At 39.3% G+C, this 23,970-nt stretch overlaps 1 protein-coding gene and 1 pseudogene across 1 annotated transcript; one reads left to right on the top strand and one right to left on the bottom strand.

Moving 5' to 3' along the window:
- The first annotated feature begins 4,224 nt into the window (after positions 1 to 4,224).
- On the top strand, positions 4,225 to 4,821 carry LOC149147005 (uncharacterized). Its single transcript, XM_089441684.1, has one exon. It carries the CDS (start codon positions 4,225 to 4,227, stop codon positions 4,819 to 4,821), a length of 597 nt encoding a protein of 198 aa, XP_089297810.1.
- A 16,955-nt stretch (positions 4,822 to 21,776) lies between these two features.
- On the bottom strand, positions 21,777 to 23,501 carry LOC149147004 (DNA damage-binding protein 1a pseudogene; annotated as a pseudogene).
- Between the last annotated feature and the right edge of the window lie 469 nt (positions 23,502 to 23,970).

Here is a 23,970-nt window from a genome sequence, read left to right as displayed (position 1 = left end):
CATGTCTTTTGTCTCTTTCCTAAGATAGACAAGATATATCAGTGCAAACGATATCTAGTAATTAAGATTGAAAGCTTCTATGAAATGACTATGGATCGTGAGAAAGGTCTGAATGAGATACTTGATTATAACTACCCATAACCAAGAAAATGATTATCCTTCCTCGGGCCGCTAAATATTTAATAACCTGTCAACTCATTTGTTTTAGCATTTAAAGTATAATTATTTCACACATTTTACCAGACTTAATCGCACATCACAGTCTTAAAAGGGATATAGTATAGCGTTATTGGATGTATTAAGCGAAATGCAATTGCGAAGATCACAATATCGCATTTTGCAAATCGTTTGTGGTTTTTCTAACGGCTTGGTCAAGTTTCTCACGAACTATGTGAAGTGTGAAATGCGATTACGAAATGACAAGGTGATGTTATCGCAGCGGGAGACCTAATCACATACCGCACTTTTATAAAGGTTTTTTAACATGGTCATGTGGAAAAGTGTGATTTGCGATCTACGATATGGATTTCATCCTTATTTAGTTTTGCAGGTTTCACTAGGAATTTTCTTAGAGTTAGGGTTTTATTATCCTAAGCCTAAAAATTTAAAAGGGTCCCCATTTAAAATTCTAAGCCTAGCTATTGTTTGTTATAAATCGGGGGGTTGTTTCGTAGTACAACAAGCATATTCTTATGTCTATATATATATATATATATATATATACACACATCTATAATTAAGGGATTGGATCCCAATCTTCGACCTTGTCTCTAATCCAGGTGCCTGCAGGAAGGAGGACTGCTTTGTTGGCTTCCGCATCCACTTCCTTATTATTCTACAGAAGAATGTGGAAAAGATTCACCTGAAGAAAGGAACCAACTAGCTTCCTTATTCTGGCAACGACTCTTGCTAGCTGAAAGTCCCTCGGGGATGTGTTATCCACAAGAATTTGAATCAAGGATTGGGAGTCACCAAGAATATTGGCTTTCTCAATAACAAGAACCTGTAAATGCTTAAGGCCTTGCAATAAATCCATGGCCTCAGCTTGCATTTTTGTACTATGGCCCAGGCCCCAGGCATACCTGTTCTCTATGCAGCGATTCGCATTCCTGATGACACCCCCAGCCCCAGCAATTCCTGGATTGCCTTTGGCAGCCCCATCAAAAAACAAGGAAGAGTTGTCACAGTTATTGAGCCAAATGCAGAAATCGCACTCAGCAAGCCTAATCTGCCAATTTTTCGTAGTTTGGAACTGTCTCTCATCCTCATAAAACTGAAGGCCAAGCTTGCTCCCCCATGCCAGTTCTTGAGGATTTAAATTATTTTTTCCCAGCTTCTCAAATTTCTCACCAAGAAATTCCTTTAGCAGGTCGTTGGCTTTTAACAAAACAAGGTTTCCCTTCTATGCTTTTTCTTGAAAAATTCTATGGTTGCGCTCAATCCATATTTGCCAGAAAATGAATTTTGGATAAACCATCCAAGCTGCCTTGAACCAGTTGTTATTGGGGAGTTTTCCAAGATAGAGATCAGCCCAATTAGCAAAGTATCCAGCAATCAAGTTTAGCAGACGAATAGAGGATCCCCATGAGGAAAACACATCAGCCCAAATGCTCTTGGTGAACCTGCATTCAATCAATAAATGAGTGGCATTTTCCACATTTTCCAGACAAAGATTACATCTGGAAGGGCCTAGGAAACCTTTCTTTTTCAGTCTATCCTCAGTTAAAATGTTGTTGTGGCACAACATCCAACTGAAAAAAAATTAATTTTTGGCACACATTTCTGCCTCCAGAGTCCTCGCCAAGTCGTTGGGCAGCAAGGGACGTGGGAATTTTTTTTGAGTTGTGCATAGCCTTGTGCAACAGTGTAAGAACTAGATAGAGAGCCCCAACCTCTCTTGTCTTGTTTCCTGATGCTCATCGGGTTCATTCCCTTCAGCTTAGTCAGCAGGAATGACCACGCCTGATCTAGAGCATCCGGCATTTGAGGCTTCTTCCAACCTACCCACGAATTATCCTTCCAGCTAGAAATATCCCACAAAGTTTTGATGCCACTATTTAGCATCCAGCTTCGAAGCTCAGAGAGATCTTAGAGTTCACACAAAGGTTCTTCGCTCATGATTTTATCAGTCCAAATATTAATGAGCTTGCCATTACCCAGGATCCAATAGGAATGCTTTTGTATCAGAGGTAAGACATGCATGCAAAGCCTGTGGATTTGAGAGCCTTTGCTGGTGTGGGTGAGGTTATCCAAGCTTCGTAGTCGTTGACCCCTGAAATATTTCTTCCATAACACCTTTTGGGCCTAGTCTAGTTTCAGAGCTATTTGTCTCCACAAAACCTTAGCCCCCATAGCAATATTTTGAGTCCTCGGATCATTGAAATTCAGACCTCCTTCTAGCAAAGGTTTGGAAACCTTGTCCCAACTAACAAGGGGGATCTTTCTGTAATGTTTTTGCCTCCTTTCCAAAAGAACCTTTGAATCCATTCCTCCATCTTCTTGAGGATGTTGGAGGGAGCCAACATGGCCGAGAATTGGAAGATGGGCAGGCTAGATAGGACAGACTTAATAAGCATTGTTTTCCCTGCAAGGTTAAACCATGAGAAGCCCCAAGACTGAATTTTTTTCTTAAATTTCTCGACCATTGGGAGCCAATCTTTACTAGAGTGCCTCCTTTGGATGATAGTAAGGCCCAAATAGATGAAGGAGTTCCAAGAAGCAAAGCCAGCGAAACCCATACATCTGGAAATTGAGGAGAGCTCGTTGTTGCAGATATTCCAGCCATAAAAATGGCATTTTCCTTCATTTAGTTTTCTACCCGAAGTCCCACAGAAATCGTCCAACACTTTTCTGAATCTGGAGGCAAAGTACAAAGGCAACACCCAATAAAAGAACTTATGTCTATATATACTGAACTTGTCATATGTAAATATTTATAGTTGTCTCCCTTCGATGGGATTGACACATTTTTTTTGACAATCAGATAGTGGCCAGACCACTGATACTTCATATGCTATCAAGCATCTTTAGCATGTAGTTTTCTAATTTAATGAAAATTATGATTTTTCCATCGGAAAAATAAATAAATAAGTAATAAATAAAATTTATCATTAAAATAAATATATCACTTAACATGAAAAAATTAATAATAAAATCATAATAATATATTCTAATTATTTTTGTGAAAGCTTTCTATAAATAATTATTTTACCGGTTCATAAATATAGATAATCTGAAAATGCAGATAAAAATAATTAAAATGTAACTTTAGAAAAAACATATTTCTATATTGATAAATGGAAACTCAAAATAGATAACTACAACAAACAAAAAAATGGATGAAAATAATTGAAATGTATCCCAAAAAACATATTCAATATATGGTAATTCAAAACTAGTTCTCCTAACATAATTCATATTTCAATTATTTTTGGGACAAATTGCCATAAACCATTACTTAACCAATACATAAATATAGATGATCTGAAAATACATATAAAAATAATTGAAATGCAACCCAAGAAAAACATATTCCTATGTTGACAAATGGTAACTCAAAACAAGTCCACTTGGGGTAGCTCAATTGGTAATGGTTGTGAAAATGAACTCTTGTTGAACCCGAAGTCTTGGGTTCAAATTGTGCTATCCCCCCATCTGATTGGGTGAGAAGTTGGACATGATGAAGATGTAGTCCTACCAAGCTTACAAAACAAAACACAAATAACTACAACAAACAAACAACATAAAATAATTGAAATGTAGCCCAAAAAACATATTCAATATATGGTAACTCAAAATCGGTTCACCTAACATAATTCTATCTTTCAATATTTTTTGTGAAAGCTTTTCATAAACCATTACCTAACCAGTCTATAAATATAGATGATCTAGAAAAAAATATGGTTAAATTGGAGGGAACTAGGAGAGTACGAACTCTAGTGTTTCTGGAGGGAACCTGGTTCGAATCCCTGTAAACTCTCCAAATGGCTACTATGGAGGGGGTCTCCGCCTCCCCCTCTGGATGTCGAATATTATTTCCACTTATTGGTGGCCTCCCTTCCGAAGTGTCTACATCCAGTTGTGGCTGCAACTTCCAAGTTCATCAAGAGAAATATAGAGTTTAAGGACATCTCCCTGCTGGACGGAGCCCGTCGCATCTCCCTGCCATATTCGAAGATAACATTAATTAGGAAATTTATAGGAATGTGGCCCTCACCTAGATCTATGGATGCCTGGATTAAGAAAACTTTGACTCCCACGATGAAAGGTGAAATTGCACTTTTTGTTGTTGGTAATGGCTTCTTCATCTTTTTATTTGAAAACAAAGAAGATAAGGAGGTCATTTTTCGTAATGGACCATATTTATTTGGCTCCAGAGGGATGTATTTAAATATTTGGACCCTGGATTTTAATCCTGATGATGAAATCCCTACTCCCATTCGAGTCTGGGTCAAGCTCCTTCATCTCCCTATATTCTGTTGGAGCGACGATTGCCTTCGGGTTATTGGTAATGGAGTAGGGAAATACTTGGATAAGTATGAGCCAAAAGGATCCCAATTTGCCTGTGCTAAAATTTGTGTGGAAGTTGACTTGGAAAAGGGACTTCCATCTGAAATCAATCTAAACTTGGGAGAATGGAAGCACAAAAAAGTCTTATACTATGAAGAAATTCCATTCAAATGCAGACATTGTCATGACTATGGCCACTTTGCTAGAGACTGCACCAAAATTGGAAATGATAAAAGTCTGGATGTTCCAGTTGCACAGGAGGAGCAGTGGAAAAAACCTAAGAAAGCCCGAAAGGTAAAGGCTCGATGTTAAAACCGCGTAGCATGTCGGTCACCAATATGGTTTCGTCCTCTTCGAACCCGTTCAAAGTGCTGAGTGATGGAGATATGGAGATGGAGGCACCACCTCAGACAATCATGGAGGAGACACAAGAAAGAGAAGAAGGAGAACTAGTAGCAGAAAATAGTCTGAAGGGGGATGGGGATGAAGTTACCCCGCCAAAGTTTGCACCTGTCACTGAAGCACCTCCAAGTAGCCTGCAAAAAGGTATGGATTGTGTTTTCACTCGGAATTTTTCCCAAACTCTATCCTGGGTTGAAGAGTGCAGCAGCCAGGAAACTGATTCCAACAAGAAAGCTGGAAGACCAAATAAAAGGACATAGAGAGAAAGGGAAGCAGAACTAAACAAAAAGTTGGGGAATCAAATAGTCATTTCAGAAATTTTGAAAGGAAAAAAATTGAATAAAGAAGGAAAGGACAATGGTCGTTCCCCCTCCACCCACAAATTATGAAACTAATATCTTGGAACATAAGGGGGTTAGGAAACCCTGCTAAAATCCTAGCAGTCAGAGACATAATAAAACAAGAATGCCCATCAATAGTATTTCTTCAAGAAACAAAGTTAGAAGAAGTGGAAATTATGAAAGAAGCTAGGAAATTCTGGAGAGATAGCATGAGATCAACTCAATCCTTAAGAGGAGCCTTAGGAGGACTAGGCATATTTTGGTTGAACAAGAATTTTACTCTCGTTTATGAAATTAAGACAAAATCTTTGATAATGGCTCTTTTGGAAGATAAGGAGACAGGGGAAAGATTACCCTTCATAGTCAGGCATTACGACCAATAATCAGGCAGAATCCCTTTCACTCTGGAAATGATTCAAAATAATTTTGGATATTGGTATCAAAACTTTGTATATAGTTGGTGATTCCATGATGATCATACAAAAATGTATTAATCTTCTCAAGAATGTCACTCTCCTAGAAGATGAAACCTCCTCAATCATGGTAAGGATTACATATTTGTTATAAAAAATTTTGAAAAAGTTCATCTATTCCACGTGTTGCGTGCCAATAACCATCTGGAAAATGGTTAGGCCAACATGGGGGTGTTATTAGAACAAGGTTGAATTTGCATAAACCAACATGATTCTTCATGTCACATCCTTTGAATGGATGCATCAAGACGACATTGTATTGTGGTGGTAGGGGTTATCAGAGTATTAAGACAGTAGTTAAGAAGGCCATCTCCTTGAGGTGCCTATGCAAGATGGTAGTTAAGAAGGCCAACTCTCTGAGGTACCTTCACAGTGTCTTGGTTGCAAGGTCAGTAGGTGGTGAGTTAATGCACGAGTGCGGTGCCATCGGAAGGCAAATAATGTACGCTAACAGGTGGGTGTTGAAGCATCAGTTACTCATCGGAATTTTTAATATAACTACTTCTCCTAGGGATGAAGGAACCATCGTATTACGCTCCTGGGTTCTGGTGGTGGAAAATATGGAAGGAAAAGGCATTGGAAAGACTCTGCATTGTCACGCATTTATCAAGGACAAGATCGAGAGGAATGTTGGGATTGGTCAGGTTGTTATATATTTCAGTTGGCTTCAGTCAATTAATCAAAATATTTTCATTGTTCAAAGGCGTATAGCTGCAAAGATGTCCTATGCATGAAATGGAAGTGGGGGAGGTTCAGGGCTTGGCAACTCGAGGTTTGGTCATGGCACAGGGCATGGAAGTGTTAATAATTTGGTGGAGAGCTCCTATAAACAAGTAGTAAAGGATATTGTTGAATGAAAATATGGTTGTAATTTACGCCCAATTATCTGGTTTGGGCAAAGACTTGGAATTAATGCAAAATGCATGTGCATAGATGTATTGAGTGTTCAATAGAAGGTTGACAACATCGACATTAAGGTGGAAACAACAACGGTGGGGGTCTTAAATAAATTCTTCGAAGTTGGGGATTCAACGGCCATCATCGTTGCTAATGTTGAGGTTGTTGTTGTTGCGCGGGTTTTGGAAGAAGAAGAGAATGATGCGAAGGAACTAACCACTTATGTGGACGTTCTTGCAGGTGAAGAAGCTGATCCTGGTAGCAGCTGATTGAATTCGTCTTAATTTACATATATGCAATATTGACGTATAGAATATAGTGGTGTTTTTTTGGAGAATATATAGTTATAATTTTGTCATAAGAACATATGTAAATAATAGTTGTAGCAAGAAGGTCCCTATCCAATATAATTTGATGGAAGTTGCAAAAAGAACAAATCCGAATTTTGTAAGGGACCTGGCCCATTTCTAATCAATATAATGAAAATACTACAAGTTTCATATCTATATATATATATATATATATATATATATATATATATATATATATATATATATAGATATATCTATAGATGATGTGAAAATATAGATAAAAATAATTGAAATGTAACCCCAAAGAAAAAATATTCCTATATTGATAAATGGTAACTCCATACAAATAACTACAACAATGGAGAACAAGGGAGCTCCGGCGACAATGGAAAAACCTTAACCCTAGTTTCGGTTCAGACTCGATTCTAAACATGGCGACGATCGGCTTGGGCATTGGGTTCACAGACCACTGACTGGCTACATCGCGACAACAGCTCACGGTTTTCTTGGCACGTAGGTTTACTCTGCAGTCCCCCACCGGTCACTTTGGCGCACAGGCTCTCCTACCTTTCCATTGGGCGGTCCCCTGGTCGGTTCTCTCTAGGGCATCTCTGTATCGACAGGAAGCATGGGTGATGAAGACCTCGTAGACTACGAGGCGGACCCCACGCCACATCAAGACATCTGGGCGCATACGAAGAGGCCGTCTATGAAACCTCAGAGTGTTGAGCTTGCATCTGAGACAGTTGCCTCCTCTCTTCAACCGCATCTGTCGCTCTCAGGGAAGAAGAAATTGTCGGATTTTAACCTGGCTGACCTTCCGGCCCTTGAATGCCCTCCCCTTTCTCCTGCTACGCTACATTTACTCGGCTCCTGCCTTCATACCTCACCTTCTTTCGACTCTCCGCTTCTGAACCCTACTCGCCCTACCTTACCAAAGCCCCCACCGCCTTTGCCACCATCGACCTCACATTCACCCTCCGTCTCATTTATGCCGCAGAATCCACAGGTTTCACCTCGTCCCCCCCATTCTCTACTCCCGGGCACTAATTGTATTGGACCTCGCTCCTCGATACGCTCGGGCTATTTTAATACTCCATTGCTTTCGGTTCGATCTGCGGCATCCGCACAGCACAATTCATCGGATCCGTGCCGTAAACTACTAAAGGACCTCCCCTTTGGTAAGCGCACAGAGAAATTGAAAAAAGGCAGTTGCCTTCGAGCTATAGATTCAGATTTCAACATCACCTTTGGCGAAGAAGCTCAGTTGCCAGATGTTATGGAAACAGCCCGTAAAGTCCTGGTCGGTAGGGTAAGGGGTTGTACCTACTTAGTGGAAAGACTCAAGCTATGGGTGGAGGAGATATGGGCACTCTTCTCAAAGAACTTCCTGAAATCAAGGTCCTCGCGAGGGGATGGTTCGCATTGCACTTCCATAGGCCTGAATACACCCAATGGATTCTCTCCCAATACTCGCATATTGAGTTGGCACCAGTCTTGCTTAAGCGTTGGGATCCTCTCTTCGACCCGGAACGTGAACAATTGGGGGCTGGAACCATTTGGGTTCGTCTTCCTGGTCTGCCCATGCAATTTTGGACCCCGTATGTCTTCAAGAGAATTGGCGACACTCTAGGCACCTACCTGGAGCATGACAAATCCTATGAGAAAACGGGAATCATGAAGATGGCCCGCATTCTTGTTCACCTTGACACCAGGCCGGGACTGGAGGAGAAAATCACCTTGCATCACAGACATGTCTCGCGCAAGCAACTGCTGGACTACGAAGGAGTACCATTTCGATGTCGAAGATGCCATAAAATTGGTCATCTCTATAAGGATTGCCCACTGAATTCGGGGGTGACTTCCAATGAACTTGCCTAGGAATATATCCCTTCTCATCAACCACTATATCAATACTGTCAACAATTCTGCCAAGTCTTTTATTGTAGCACTTGTATGCTTCGCTATGTGGAGAATAACCAAGAAGAATCCCCTCATCTGCTCTAGGTTCAAGTTTGCCAAGTTGCTCATCAGTATTCTTAATATAACATTTGCTTCCAAAGATTTTGAAATGCTTCACGGAAGGAGTTTTACCACTCCAAAGCTCATGAGGTGTTTGAGTGCTGTTTACTCGGACATTTGTTTTGTTAAGAATAATAACAGCAGCATGTGCAGCTTCACCCCAGAAGGTTGCAGGAGTGCCTGATTCATCGAGCATAGCACGAGCCATTTGTTGGATAGTTCTGTTCATTCTTTCCACAACTCCATTTTGCTGAGGAGTTCTAGTTGTAGAGAATTCTCTTCTTATCCCATGCTCATCGCAGAAATCGAAAAATTCATTTGATGTGAACTCCCCACCTCTGTCAGATCTGAGGCACTTAATTTTGTGTCCTGATTCATTTTCAGCCAATGCTTTGAAGGATTTGAATTTTTCGAATGCTTCATCTTTGTGCTTCATAAGCCCTAACCAAACAAACCTTGAGAAATCATCAATGAATAATATCAGATATTCTTCTCCTCGAGGTGTCCTTTTCCTAAATGGTCCACATACATCTGTATGGACTAGCTCAAGAGGCAAGCTAGCTGATCCTTCCTTCTCTGGAAAGTTAGTTCTGGTTTGCTTTCCAAACTGACAAGATTTGCAAATGGTGTTGTCTGGAATTTTGATATCTGGAAGATCGCGAACTGCCTGATATTTGCATGCTTTCCTTATTTGTGAGAAGCTTAGATGTCCCAACCTTCGATGCCATAACCAGTGCTCTTCATCCTTGCTGAGATAGCATTGTTGTTGTCCTTCTTCAAATATGTACAGATTATTTGGAGTTCTTTTGCCTCTGAGAACTGTTTTACCTGTATCAAGATCACGAACAAGACATCCATTCGATCTGAAAATAACCTCGGTTTTTTGATCACACATCTGGCTGACACTTAGTAGATTATGCTTCAATCCATCAACATACAAAACATTTCCAGCCTTGACCTTTTCTTTCAAAGGAGCAATACCTTTTCCTTTTATAGTTGCAGGAGTATCATTTCCAAAAGAAACTTTCTTTCCCTTTTCTAAAGTAGAATAAGATTCAAGTTTTTCTTTATCACCTGTCATATGTTTCGAACATCCACTGTCAATGTACCATAGATTTTCCTGTCCTTCTGCATAAAAAGCTATCCCACATCTTTCTGTCTGAGGTTCCTTTATTCTCCATTTTTTGGTGCTCGTGGCTTGTTCCTTTTTCTCCTGAAACCTGCTCCTGCATTCAGAGTCTTTGTGACCAAAATTATTGCAAATAGAACATTCAACTTCATTTTCAAGAACCGAAAAGTTGTTATAGGTCCTCTTTGTAATCCCTGTCATACTTCTTTGTTTTTGTGCTTCCCTAGTCATGATTGTTTTATATACAACACACTGAGCTGCTTTGTGACCAAAGTTATGGCAAGAAAAGCATTGTCCATTGAAGAAGCTTCTGCGGTTATTGAATCTACCAGCCAACTGATTGTAATTTCTATTTTCATCTATTCTTGAGCCAAACTGAGAAGATTTTACCTGTGGTTGGTTGTAGCTTTTGTTCACCCTTAAGAAGGATTGTCCCTGATAGTTTCTGTTTGTAATTCGTCCCTGCTTTACCTGATTATCTTCATTGTTCTTCTGCTCATTTCTTCTTGCTGCATCAAGATAACTTTTTGAGGTGGATGCTTGAGAGGTTTCTCCATTATAGCCCAAACCTGTCTTGTTTAGAGGAGACCGCTGCACATTGATAATCTCATCCAAAGTTTCAGATCCTTTGACAAACTTAAGATTAATAGCTTTTGTTTTCTCAATTTCTTTTCTGAGACCAACAATTTCACCTTCTAGTTTTTCAAGATGTTTTTCCTTTTCATCAATTTGAAATTGCAAAGTATCAATGATCACACTCTTTTCTTCTATGCATCTCTTGAGTCTAGTAATTTCATTATAGAGATTATCCACATCTACAGCATCATCTTCAAATGCCATTAACAACTTATATTTATTACCTTGTTCATCTTCATCACTGTTTGATAAGCCATCACTATCTTCATGGGTGTAGTAGCTTTTCTTATTTGCACTTTGTTTCTTGTTCCATCTAGCAGGTTCTTTTCCTTTATCCTTATAAGGACATTTTGCAGCATAATGACCTACTCTTCCACAAGCAAAGCATTTGGAAGGTAGCTTACCTCTGAACCTTCCAGAACCCCTTTGAAGATTTCTGACAAAATTTGATTCTTCTTCCTCTTCTTCTGGAACATGGCTTGCTTCATAGTAATCTTCTTTTCCTGATGCCTTAAAAGCAGCTTCCCTTCTGTCAGATGGACCTCCCTTTCTCATTTCATAAGAAGTTAGAATTCCATGTAGCTGAGACATAGTGAGAACACGGAGATTTTCCTTTTCTTCTATTGCAGATACTTTAGATTCAAACTTGGGGGATAATGATCTTAGAATCTTTTGAACTACTATAGTCTCTTTTATTTCTTCACCCAAATTTTTCATGCAATTAACAATCTCATCTACCCGAAGAAAATAATTAGCCACACTTTCATCATTATACATTTTGAGAGTCTCATATTGAATCCTGAGAGTTTGAAGTTTAGCTTGCTTTACCTGTTCATCTCCTTCATAGCTAGTGATCATTTTGTCCCATATCTCTTTTGCTGATTTGAAGTGCATGACCTTCATGAATTCTGTTTGAGATATACTTCCTAATAGAGTACTGACTGCTTTTGCATTTGTTTCATACTGCTTTTTCTCAGCTGGATCTGTAGAAGTAGCTGAAGGAAAAGCATAGCCTGTTTCTACAATGTTCCAAACTTCTGTACCAAGAGATTGAAGATATGCAGTAACTCTTACCTTCCAATAATTGAAATTTGTCCCATCAAAAATCGGTGGCCTGATTGATGCTTCTTTCTCGTAGTTGCTCATGATGAATGATCTACCTTCAAGCGATCAAGCTTCTCTGAAGGACCCGCTCTGATACCAATTGTTGGAAATAATACTGAGAGGGGGGGTGAATCAGTATTATCAGATCAATCAAACTTTTTCAATGCTCAGAAACATATACGCTACTTCAGTTAGGTGAACCAGCGTGTACACGCTACTGTGACTAAATAAAACAGCGTATAAGAAGAAAACTCATAATTTAGTTAGCTTATTCTTCAGTTAAGTTCATCAGGACATTATTCACCACATTAACAGTAAACAGGTGCAGTATAACAGAACAGATCAAAAGCCACACACATGAACACCAAGATATAAGGTGGAAACCCAATGTGGGTGAAAACCACCTGCTGCAAGTTGTCTCTATCTTTCTTTAATATGAAACTTCAGTTTACAATCTTTTGTACTGGTGCAGCCTTATACCAGTACGCAGGCTACAACCTGCAGAAGGCTACAACCTTCTCTCGTTCTCCAAACTTCCTTGGAAGGGAGCTCCAACCCCCTTTGCTCTTGTACTAGCCAAGATACTAGTACGTAGGTGCTGACCTACAATCTTCTTTCCTTCAGGTACCACCTTTCATACATTTTCAGACTGGATATTCCTGAAGCACAACATTACAATCTGAAGACCACAATTCATTCAATTTTCACAACAGATCATTGAAGCATAAAACAACCAAACTTTGAATCACTGAACCACTGAACCCTGTCAATCACCAGTTACCAGAACACAGAGCAGACTACAGAACTCTGCAATAACAGTCAGACCCCACTGTAAACCCAAAATCAAGCTTCAAAAGATATACGCTACTTCAATGAGCAAAACCCGCGTATACACGCGCTTTTACCGAAGCCAACCTGCGTACAGATCTAAAAATAAACTTTCTCAATTTGCAGCTGTACCAGACATCAGTTAGACCCAGAACATAACATTGCGACAATATGCAGATCTAGAAATACGCATAATCAACCATATCATGATAGTGCATTTCAAACCATTAGATCCCGATCTATCCTTAGATCTAGTCTTCCATCAACCGATGTGATCTCTCCTTGGCTTAGATCAAGCAACCCAGAACCTGCATATCAGATCTCTTTCTCTCTTAGATATTCAAGCCTTGTCGAAAGATGATTTTGCCTAATGATCTTCTTCTCCTTATATAGCCTTAGGCCTTGCTCAATACCAAGAGCCAAAACCATAGTAACACAATACCATCAACTTCAAAACTAGGGATCGACACGCCCGTCGAGACACAATGGTCCGAAATCATAGGCACAACTTCCAAGGACTAACCACCATGGACCAAAGGTACTTTTCCACATACACGCGCTTTTTCTGAATCCAACTAGCGTGTACACGCGACTTGGGCTTAACGAACCTGCGTATATGAACTTCCTTGGCATGCTGTACTAAGATCTGTCTTCTGATTAAGTTGCCATCACCTGTACCAACCTGTACTTCTGAGCACCTGTACCAACCTCTGAGTGAGTTGCCATCAAGGACAACACTTGAATCATAATGCCAACAATCTCCCCCTTTGGACTTGATGGCAACCACCACACCAAGTCACTCTCCCCCTTTGACATCAAGGGCAAAGGGCTGTGCTCCCCCTGAGGACATGCTGATACCTCTGCTTGGCTGTGCTGACTCATGCTCCCCCTGACAGTAGGCCAGATCTGCAAAAGATGTTCTTCAACAAGAACCAAGACTTATACACCATAAGGGACCTTCCTATCACCAAAAGACTCAATACATACATCCATACTCCCTACCAAGAGGGGACATATCAGAAACAACCAATTATATTACAGCATTCATCCCAGGCATAGTGGGGAAACCAACATAGGCCGTTACATGACCTTGACACCATAAAAGAGATATGCAAGAGAGATACATGACATAGAGACAACAGATCTAGACCAAGACTTATGAAAGTCACCAGCAGCATCTGATAAACATCTTTTTAGATCAGCAACCAGGATTTCTTTCTGAGCTCCTTCTCCTGAAACCAACAACCAAAACATCTGAATGCCAACAATGCTTTATGAGACTTTTAAGCTGCTCCCCCTGAACCTGTGCCTGCTGCACCCCCTGAAACTGTGCCTGAAGAATTCTGACATACCCATTGCTGTTCAGAACTCCAGAGTTTTCCCTTGCTGTTCAGAACTTCATATACGCGATTTCTCCTGCATGAAAACAGCGTATGTACGCGGATATAATCTCTGCAACAAGCGTACACCATACACGCGACTTTCCCAGCATAAATCCGCGTGTATACGCGTATATCCCTTTCGTAACTTGCGTATACCAACTTTTCTGTAGAACAAACAAGCTTCAACAGCAGGATGAAGCATCAACTACTCCCAGCTTTTGTCTGAGATATTCAAAAGTTTCCCTGGGCAGTGGTTTTGTGAGAATATCAGCAACTTGTTCCTTAGAAGGAACATACTCCAACTTGACCTTCTGCTCAAGCACTTGTTCCCGAAGAAAATGGTACTTGATTGGTATGTGCTTGGTCTTTGAGTGCATGACTGGATTCTTTGAAATGCTGATTGCACTTGTATTATCACATAAGATAGAGACAGTGGAGTGCAAGTGATTTGAAAGTCCTGCAAGGTCTGCATCATCCAAAGAAGTTGTGTGCAACAAGATGCTGCAGCCACATATTCTGCTTCAGCTGTAGATAAGGCAATCGAACTCTGTTTCTTGCTGAACCAAGATACTAATCTGGAACCCATGAAGAAAGCACCACCACTTGTGCTTTTCCTATCATCCACACTTCCAGCCCAATCTGCATCTGTGTAAGCATGAAGAGTGAGATCTGTATTTCTAGGATACCATAAGCCATAGTTTTGGGTCCCTTGAAGATATTTGAAGATTCTTTTGACTGCCTGAAGATGAGTTTCCTTTGGGTTGGCTTGAAATCTTCCAACCATTCCTACTGCATGTGTAATATCTGGTCGAGTACCTGTCAAATAAAGCAAACTCCCAATCATGGATCTATAAGTGGGTTGGTGAACTGCTGCTGATTCATCATTTGCACTGAGGCTGCATCCTGTAACCATGGGTGTACATACTGGCTTTGACTCTTCCATGCCATACTTCTTCAAGATCTGCTTGAGGTATTTGGTTTGAGACAAGAAGATACCTCCTTCATTTTGTTGGATTTGCAATCCAAGAAAATATGTCAATTCTCCAAGAAGTGACATTTCGAATTCTTTCTGCATAACCAAGGCAAAGTTTTGACTCATAGTCTCTTCATTGCTGCCAAAAATAATATCATCTACATAAACAACAAGAATTAGCAATTTGTTATTTTCAACTTTTATATAGAGATTGCTATCTGCTGATCCTTTTGAAAAGCCTTGTTGGTGAAGATATTTGTCCAACCGATAGTACCAAGCCCTTGGAGCTTGTTTGAGTCCATAGAGTGCCTTTTTCAATCTGCATACAAGGTTTGGATCATTCCCAAGAATGAAGCCATCTGGCTGCTCAATATATACTTCTTCTTCTAAGTCTCCATTCAGGAAGGCTGATTTCACGTCCATTTGAAATACCTTGAAGTTTTGAAAGCTTGAGAGAGCAAGGAACATTCGGATGGCCTCTAGTCTTGCCACAGGAGCAAAGGTCTCTTCAAAATCTATTCCTTCTTGCTGTGCATACCCTTTACAAACAAGTCTGGCCTTGTTTCTAATTACTTCTCCATTTTCATTTAATTTATTCTTGAAGACCCATTTTGTTCCTATTACATTCTTATCTTTTGGTCTAGGAACTAATTCCCAAGTGTTGTTCTTTTCGATTTGCTCAAGTTCTTCATCCATTGCTTTGACCCAACATTCATCTTTGCATGCCTCTTTCACATTTTGTGGTTCAATGGAGGAGAGTAGAGCCAAGTAGCTTGAAGCTTCTGCAAGTGTCCTTCTTGTTTGTACTCCTGCTTCTTTCTGCCCCACAATCTGAGTTTCTGGATGATTCTTTTGGACATATCTGGATGGAGTCTTCTCTTCTATTCTTGTCTGCTCCTCTGGTTCTTCTTGAGATTCTTCTTCTTCTTGAGGTTCTTCTTCTTCATCATTTCGCCTTTGAGAGTAACCTTCATCTTCTTCAATGTCTTCATGATGAACTTGCCTAGGAATATATCCCTTCTCATCAACCACTATATCAATACTGTCAACAATTCTGCCAAGTCTTTTATTGTAGCACTTGTATGCTTTGCTATGTGGAGAATAACCAAGAAGAATGCCCTCATCTGCTCTAGGTTCAAGTTTGCCAAGTTGCTCATCAGTATTCTTAATATAACATTTGCTCCCAAAGATTTTGAAATGCTTCACGGAAGGAGTTTTACCACTCCAAAGCTCATGAGGTGTTTGAGTGCTGTTTACTCGGACATTTGTTTTGTTAAGAATAATAACAGCAGCATGTGCAGCTTCACCCCAGAAGGTTGCAGGAGTACCTGATTCATCGAGCATAGCACGAGCCATTTGTTGGATAGTTCTGTTCATTCTTTCCACAACCCCATTTTGCTGAGGAGTTCTAGCTGTAGAGAATTCTCTTCTTATCCCATGTTCATCGCAGAAATCGAAAAATTCATTTGATGTGAACTCCCCACCTCTGTCAGATCTGAGGCACTTAATTTTGTGTCCTGATTCATTTTCAGCCAATGCTTTGAAGGATTTGAATTTTTCGAATGCTTCATCTTTGTGCTTCATAAGCCCTAACCAAACAAACCTTGAGAAATCATCAATGAATAATATCAGATATTCTTCTCCTCGAGGTGTCCTTTTCCTAAATGGACCACATACATCTGTATGGACTAGCTCAAGAGGCAAGCTAGCTGATCCTTCCTTCTCTGGAAAGTTAGTTCTGGTTTGCTTTCCAAACTGACAAGATTTGCATATGGTGTTGTCTGGAATTTTGATATCTGGAAGATCGCGAACTGCCTGATATTTGCATGCTTTCCTTATTTGTGAGAAGCTTAGATGTCCCAACCTTCGATGCCATAACCAGTGCTCTTCATCCTTGCTAAGATAGCATTGTTGTTGTCCTTCTTCAAATATGTACAGATTATTTGGAGTTCTTTTGCCTTTGAGAACTGTTTTACCTGTATCAAGATCACGAACAAGACATCCATTCGATCTGAAAATAACCTCGGTTTTTTGATCACACATCTGGCTGACACTTAGTAGATTATGCTTCAATCCATCAACATACAAAACATTTCCAGCCTTGACCTTTTCTTTCAAAGGAGCAATACCTTTTCCTTTTATAGTTGCAGGAGTATCATTTCCAAAAGAAACTTTCTTTCCCTTTTCTAAAGTAGAATAAGATTCAAGTTTTTCTTTATCACCTGTCATATGTTTCGAACATCCACTGTCAATGTACCATAGATTTTCCTGTCCTTCTGCATAAAAAGCTATCCCACATCTTTCTGTCTGAGGTTCCTTTATTCTCCATTTTTTGGTGCTCGTGGCTTGTTCCTTTTTCTCCTGAAACCTGCTCCTGCATTCAGAGTCTTTATGACCAAAATTATTGCAAATAGAACATTCAACTTCATTTTCAAGAACCGAAAAGTTGTTATAGGTCCTCTTTGTAATCCCTGTCATACTTCTTTGTTTTTGAGCTTCCCTAGTCATGATTGTTTTATATGCAACACATTGAGCTGCTTTGTGACCAAAGTTATGGCAAGAAAAGCATTGTCCATTGAAGAAGCTTCTGCGGTTATTGAATCTACCAGCCAACTGATTGTAATTTCTATTTTCATCTATTCTTGAGCCAAACTGAGAAGATTTTACCTGTGGTTGGTTGTAGCTTTTGTTCACCCTTAAGAAGGATTGTCCCTGATAGTTTCTGTTTGTAATTCGTCCCTGCTTTACCTGATTATCTTCATTGTTCTTCTGCTCATTTCTTCTTGCTGCATCAAGATAACTTTTTGAGGTGGATGCTTGAGAGGTTTCTCCATTATAGCCCAAACCTGTCTTGTTTAGAGGAGACCGCTGCACATTGATAATCTCATCCAAAGTTTCAGATCCTTTGACAAACTTAAGATTAATAGCTTTTGTTTTCTCAATTTCTTTTCTGAGACCAACAATTTCACCTTCTAGTTTTTCAAGATGTTTTTCCTTTTCATCAATTTGAAATTGCAAAGTATCAATGATCACACTCTTTTCTTCTATGCATCTCTTGAGTCTAGTAATTTCATTATAGAGATTATCATCTTCAAATGCCATTAACAGCTTATATTTATTACCTTGTTCATCTTCATCACTGTTTGATAAGCCATCACTATCTTCATGGGTGTAGTAGCTTTTCTTATTTGCACTTTGTTTCTTGTTCCATCTAGCAGGTTCTTTTCCTTTATCCTTATAAGGACATTTTGCAGCATAATGACCTACTCTTCCACAAGCAAAGCATTTGAAAGGTAGCTTACCTCTGAACCTTCCAGAACCCCTTTGAAGATTTCTGACAAAATTTGATTCTTCTTCCTCTTCTTCTGGAACATGGCTTGCTTCATAGTAATCTTCTTTTCCTGATGCCTTAAAAGCAGCTTCCCTTCTGTCAGATGGACCTCCCTTTCTCATTTCATAAGCAGTTAGAATTCCATGTAGCTGAGACATAGTGAGAACACGGAGATTTTCCTTTTCTTCTATTGCAGATACTTTAGATTCAAACTTGGGGGATAATGATCTTAGAATCTTTTGAACTACTATAGTCTCTTTTATTTCTTCACCCAAATTTTTCATACAATTAACAATCTCATCTACCCGAAGAAAATAATTAGCCACACTTTCATCATTATACATCTTGAGAGTCTCATATTGAATCCTGAGAGTTTGAAGTTTAGCTTGCTTTACCTGTTCATCTCCTTCATAGCTAGTGATCATTTTGTCCCATATCTCTTTTGCTGATTTGAAGTGCATGACCTTCATGAATTCTGTTTGAGATATACTTCCTAATAGAGTACTGACTGCTTTTGCATTTGTTTCATACTGCTTTTTCTCAGCTGGATCTGTAGGAGTAGCTGAAGGAAAAGCATAGCCTGTTTCTACAATGTTCCAAACTTCTGTACCAAGAGATTGAAGATATGCAGTAACTCTTACCTTCCAATAATTGAAATTTGTCCCATCAAAAATCGGTGGCCTGATTGATGCTTCTTTCTCGTAGTTGCTCATGATGAATGATCTACCTTCAAGCGATCAAGCTTCTCTGAAGGACCTGCTCTGATACCAATTGTTGGAAATAATACTGAGAGGGGGGGTGAATCAGTATTATCAGATCAATCAAACTTTTTCAATGCTCAGAAACATATACGCTACTTCAGTTAAGTGAACCAGCGTGTACACGCTACTGTGACTAAATAAAACAGCGTATAAGAAGAAAACTCATAATTTAGTTAGCTTATTCTTCAGTTAAGTTCATCAGGACATTATTCACCACATTAACAGTAAACAGGTGCAGTATAACAGAACAGATCAAAAGCCACACACATGAACACCAAGATATAAGGTGGAAACCCAATGTGGGTGAAAACCACCTGCTGCAAGTTGTCTCTATCTTTCTTTAATATGAAACTTCAGTTTACAATCTTTTGTACTGGTGCAGCCTTATACCAGTACGCAGGCTACAACCTGCAGAAGGCTACAACCTTCTCTCGTTCTCCAAACTTCCTTGGAAGGGAGCTCCAACCCCCTTTGCTCTTGTACTAGCCAAGATACTAGTACGTAGGTGCTGACCTACAATCTTCTTTCCTTCAGGTACCACCTTTCATACATTTTCAGACTGGATATTCCTGAAGCACAACATTACAATCTGTAGACCCTAATTCATTCAATTTTCACAACAGATCATTGAAGCATAAAACAACCAAACTTTGAATCACTGAACCCTGTCAATCACCAGTTACCAGAACACAGAGCAGACTACAGAACTCTGCAATAACAGTCAGACCCCACTGTAAACCCAAAATCAAGCTTCAAAAGATATACGCTACTTCAATGAGCAAAACCCGCGTATACACGCGCTTTTACCGAAGCCAACCTGCGTACAGATCTAAAAATAAACTTTCTCAATTTGCAGCTGTACCAGACATCAGTTAGACCCAGAACATAACATTGCGACAATATGCAGATCTAGAAATACGCATAATCAACCATATCATGATAGTGCATTTCAAACCATTAGATCCCGATCTATCCTTAGATCTAGTCTTCCATCAACCGATGTGATCTCTCCTTGGCTTAGATCAAGCAACCCAGAACCTGCATATCAGATCTCTTTCTCTCTTAGATATTCAAGCCTTGTCGAAAGATGATTTTGCCTAATGATCTTCTTCTCCTTATATAGCCTTAGGCCTTGCTCAATACCAAGAGCCAAAACCATAGTAACACAATACCATCAACTTCAAAACTAGAGATCGACACGCCCGTCGAGACACAATGGTCCGAAACCATAGGCACAACTTCCAAGGACTAACCACCATGGACCAAAGGTACTTTTCCACATACACGCGCTTTTTCTGAATCCAACTAGCGTGTACACGCGACTTGGGCTTAACGAACCTGCGTATATGAACTTCCTTGGCATGCTGTACTAAGATCTGTCTTCTGATTAAGTTGCCATCACCTGTACCACACCTGTACCAACTTCTGAGCACCTGTACCAACTTCTGAGTGAGTTGCCATCAAGGACAACACTTGAATCATAATGCCAACAAATATATGGTAACTCAAAACCCGTTCTCCTAACATCATTCTATCTTTCAATTATTTTTGTAAAGCTTTCCATAAAGCATTACTTAACCTGTCTATAAATATAGATGATCTGAAAATATAGATAAAAATAATTGAAATGCAACTCCACAAAAACATATTCCTATATTGACAAATGGTAACTCAAAACAACTGACTACAACAAATAAACAATAGCATATAAAAATAATTAAAATGTAGCCGAAAAAACATATTCAATATATGGTAACTCACAACTAATTCTCCTAACAATTCTATATTTAAATTATTTTTGTATAGAATATCCATAAACCATTACTTAACCAGTCCATAAATATAGATTATCCGAAAATACAGGTAAAATAATTAAAATGTAACCCTACAAAAATAGATTCCTATATTCACAATTGGTAACTCAAAACAAATAACTACGATAAACAAACAACTGCAAAGAAAATAATTGAAAGGTAACCCAAAAAACATATTCAATATATGGTAACTCAAAATCATTTCTCCTAAAAGAATTCTATATTTTTGTGAAAGTTGTCCATAAACCATTACTTAACCGGTCCATAAATATAGATGATCTAGAAATACATATAAAAATAATTGAAATGTAACCCAAAAATCATATTCAATATATGTAACTCAAAACCAGTTCTCCTAACCAATTACGGCACCAAACAAACCATATATCTAACTAAACACCAGTTCTCCTAACCAATTACGGCACGAAACAAACCGCAAGAAAAATAATTTTTCCTATTTCAAAAGTACATTGGATAAAAAAATAAAATAAAAGATATCAATGTAAGCTGGCAAGGTATTCCACCATTTTGCATAACTCATCAATAGGAATGGTCATGGCAGTTGCAATTTCGCTCATCCTTTGGCCGTTGAGATCCAGACAAGACTCAATCAAATCGCCATTCTGCAACTGTTTCACATTTCTTGTGTGACCAGTGTTGAATGACCTCCACTGCTTATGGTTTAAGCCTCCTACTCCTCTTATCAACTTCACAAGATGCATTTGCAGCTTTTGAAGAATTTGATATTGCTCCTCTAGAAGTGATGCGATAAGACCAATCATACCATTAGTTGTTCCAAATATTACTGTAGGAATGGTATTGCCATACAAGGGCAAGGGCTGAGCTAAAGATGCACGCCTGAACTAGTTAACAAGAGCTCCAAGATGGTATTCACCTTCAAGTTTCAATTTTCTTTCCTCTTCCGAATCAATTGCAGCATCGTTCTTTTTCTTCACCACAGAAATGTTGAAATCCTTCTGATCTATACCAACGTACGTATCATCATCCAGAAATTCTACAACAGTCATGTAGTTTACACTATAATCGTGAGCCTTCTCTTCTAATATGCCTCCCCTCTCATCAATATTCTTGTATACCAACAAATACATAGATTGTACATAATCACCAACTAAGATAAAATCCCCATGAGTTTTTACACAGTGTGCAAGCACATGCCTGGGATGTCCACATTCAAACTCCAGCTCCCTGGAAACATCATCACGGATCATCCATTTGTACAAGTCAATCTTTTCGTTGATTCCTACAACTAATTTTCCATTAAAAGCATTGAGATTGTATACAGCTCCCTTTGTCTCCTTCTCTGTAACTAGATGCAGTTGTCTGTTTCCAACCGAAAAGACCAAAATTCGGCCCTTCTTACATATATTTTCCTGATCAGGATACCGATAAGATGTCCCAACACAACAATAGACAGTGTTATGATCATCTGTAAATGAGCAACTGAGGATTGAACAACCTTCTTCATACATATCCAGTGGATATGATGAAATATTTTCAAATGTCTTTTCATCTAAGAGACGAATGAAGTGATTTTGCATTTCATCATAACCATACTTCATGCTGCAGATGGCAAATGTTCCAGACTTGTCTTGATAGCAAATACGATATGGTTGTTCCTCCAGATGAACTGATGAGATGTAAATATTCTGAATATTATCGATTGAACCAAAAGAAAGCATGTCTTCCTTTACAACCACAATGCTGTTAGGGAAAGATTTTGAATGGAAATAACACATATGATTAACTTTTCCCACACTCACATTACTATACGCCAACCTCAGGTTACTACTGCAAATAACTGCGGCCCTGTCACCTAACGCTAACACATGCGTTGCATTCTCATGACGAAAAGTCCTCAGATTTATTCCTTTGGTACCCAAGGAAATCTTTTTCTTTTCCCCATCAGAAAGCTCCCCACTGCTCACGTTCAATGTTAGGTTATATAAGTGCCCATCCCCAAGCCCACACAGCAAGTATGAAATCCCTTCAAATTTACAAAATAAAATAGACCGGGTAACAACATTCTCGGGAAATTGGAGACTTCGAATGAGTTTCAGATCAGGAAGAGAATAAATTCTGATACTTTGGTCGTTCCATACTCCAACAATTTCCAATTCACTCCGTTTACTATCCTGACCAATAGGAGTTATGTCCATGCAAGATACATCATACTCAATCTTTTTATGTCCCTTCAGTGTTAGGGATCCCTCTCCAATTTCCAAGTAGACAATATTACACCCTCGAGTGGCCAAAAAAACCTGGGTAGCACTACCTGTGGCTACTGTTATAGACAATCCTGTGGTGGTGGGGGCTCTCCATTCAGACAATAGCTTTCCAGAAGACGCACTCATTAATCTCACAGAACTTGCTGTTACCTGAACAAGCTGGTCATGAATATAATCTTGACAGAATAAGGAAGGAGCATGAAGGACAAATCCTTGTATTTCATGTGTTTCTTCTAGCTCATCATTTGAGTTAATGGCAAGTACACGAGTCTCACCAAGAAAGCTCAACACCAAATAAGTGTCGAAATCGTCACGAGTCGAAGAAGCTCGTAATGGCCACATTCCCTTTACATCTGCAAACTCTACAGCTGCATGCTCGTTGATTCGTATGCCACTCCTGAGAATGCGAAGGCAACCATCGTTGAATCCTCCAGAACAAGTCACGACGTGTTCTTGTCCACCATGATCAACAACACAAAAGTCCAGGATTGGACCAAGGTTAACATATGTTTCCACAACTGAAGATTCCACTGATCCATATTGTTGGGTATTTTTCAATGGGGAAAATACCAAAACCAATCAAGCAAATATCACAGAGCCAATGCTCTGTTCCATTTGTTCCAGGACCTTTGGACAGCGAAGCTATTAAAAAAACAAAATGACTCATAACAGTCCATTACACAGCATAAACATTTTCTATTGCTTAAAAACAAAAATTGTTACAACTTTCATCCTCTACGAAGAGAGGGATTCACTGGAGAGACTCTGTCTCTCTCTCACTTCGGTCTTCCACTGCTGAGGGTATTTACAA

Source organism: Pinus tabuliformis, chromosome 9, assembly GCF_031772625.1.
Source record: "Pinus tabuliformis cultivar Carrire ecotype Pingquan chromosome 9, CPIR1, whole genome shotgun sequence".
Taxonomy (NCBI): Eukaryota; Viridiplantae; Streptophyta; class Pinopsida; order Pinales; family Pinaceae; genus Pinus; species Pinus tabuliformis.
This window is presented reverse-complemented; position numbering and strand designations above follow the sequence as displayed.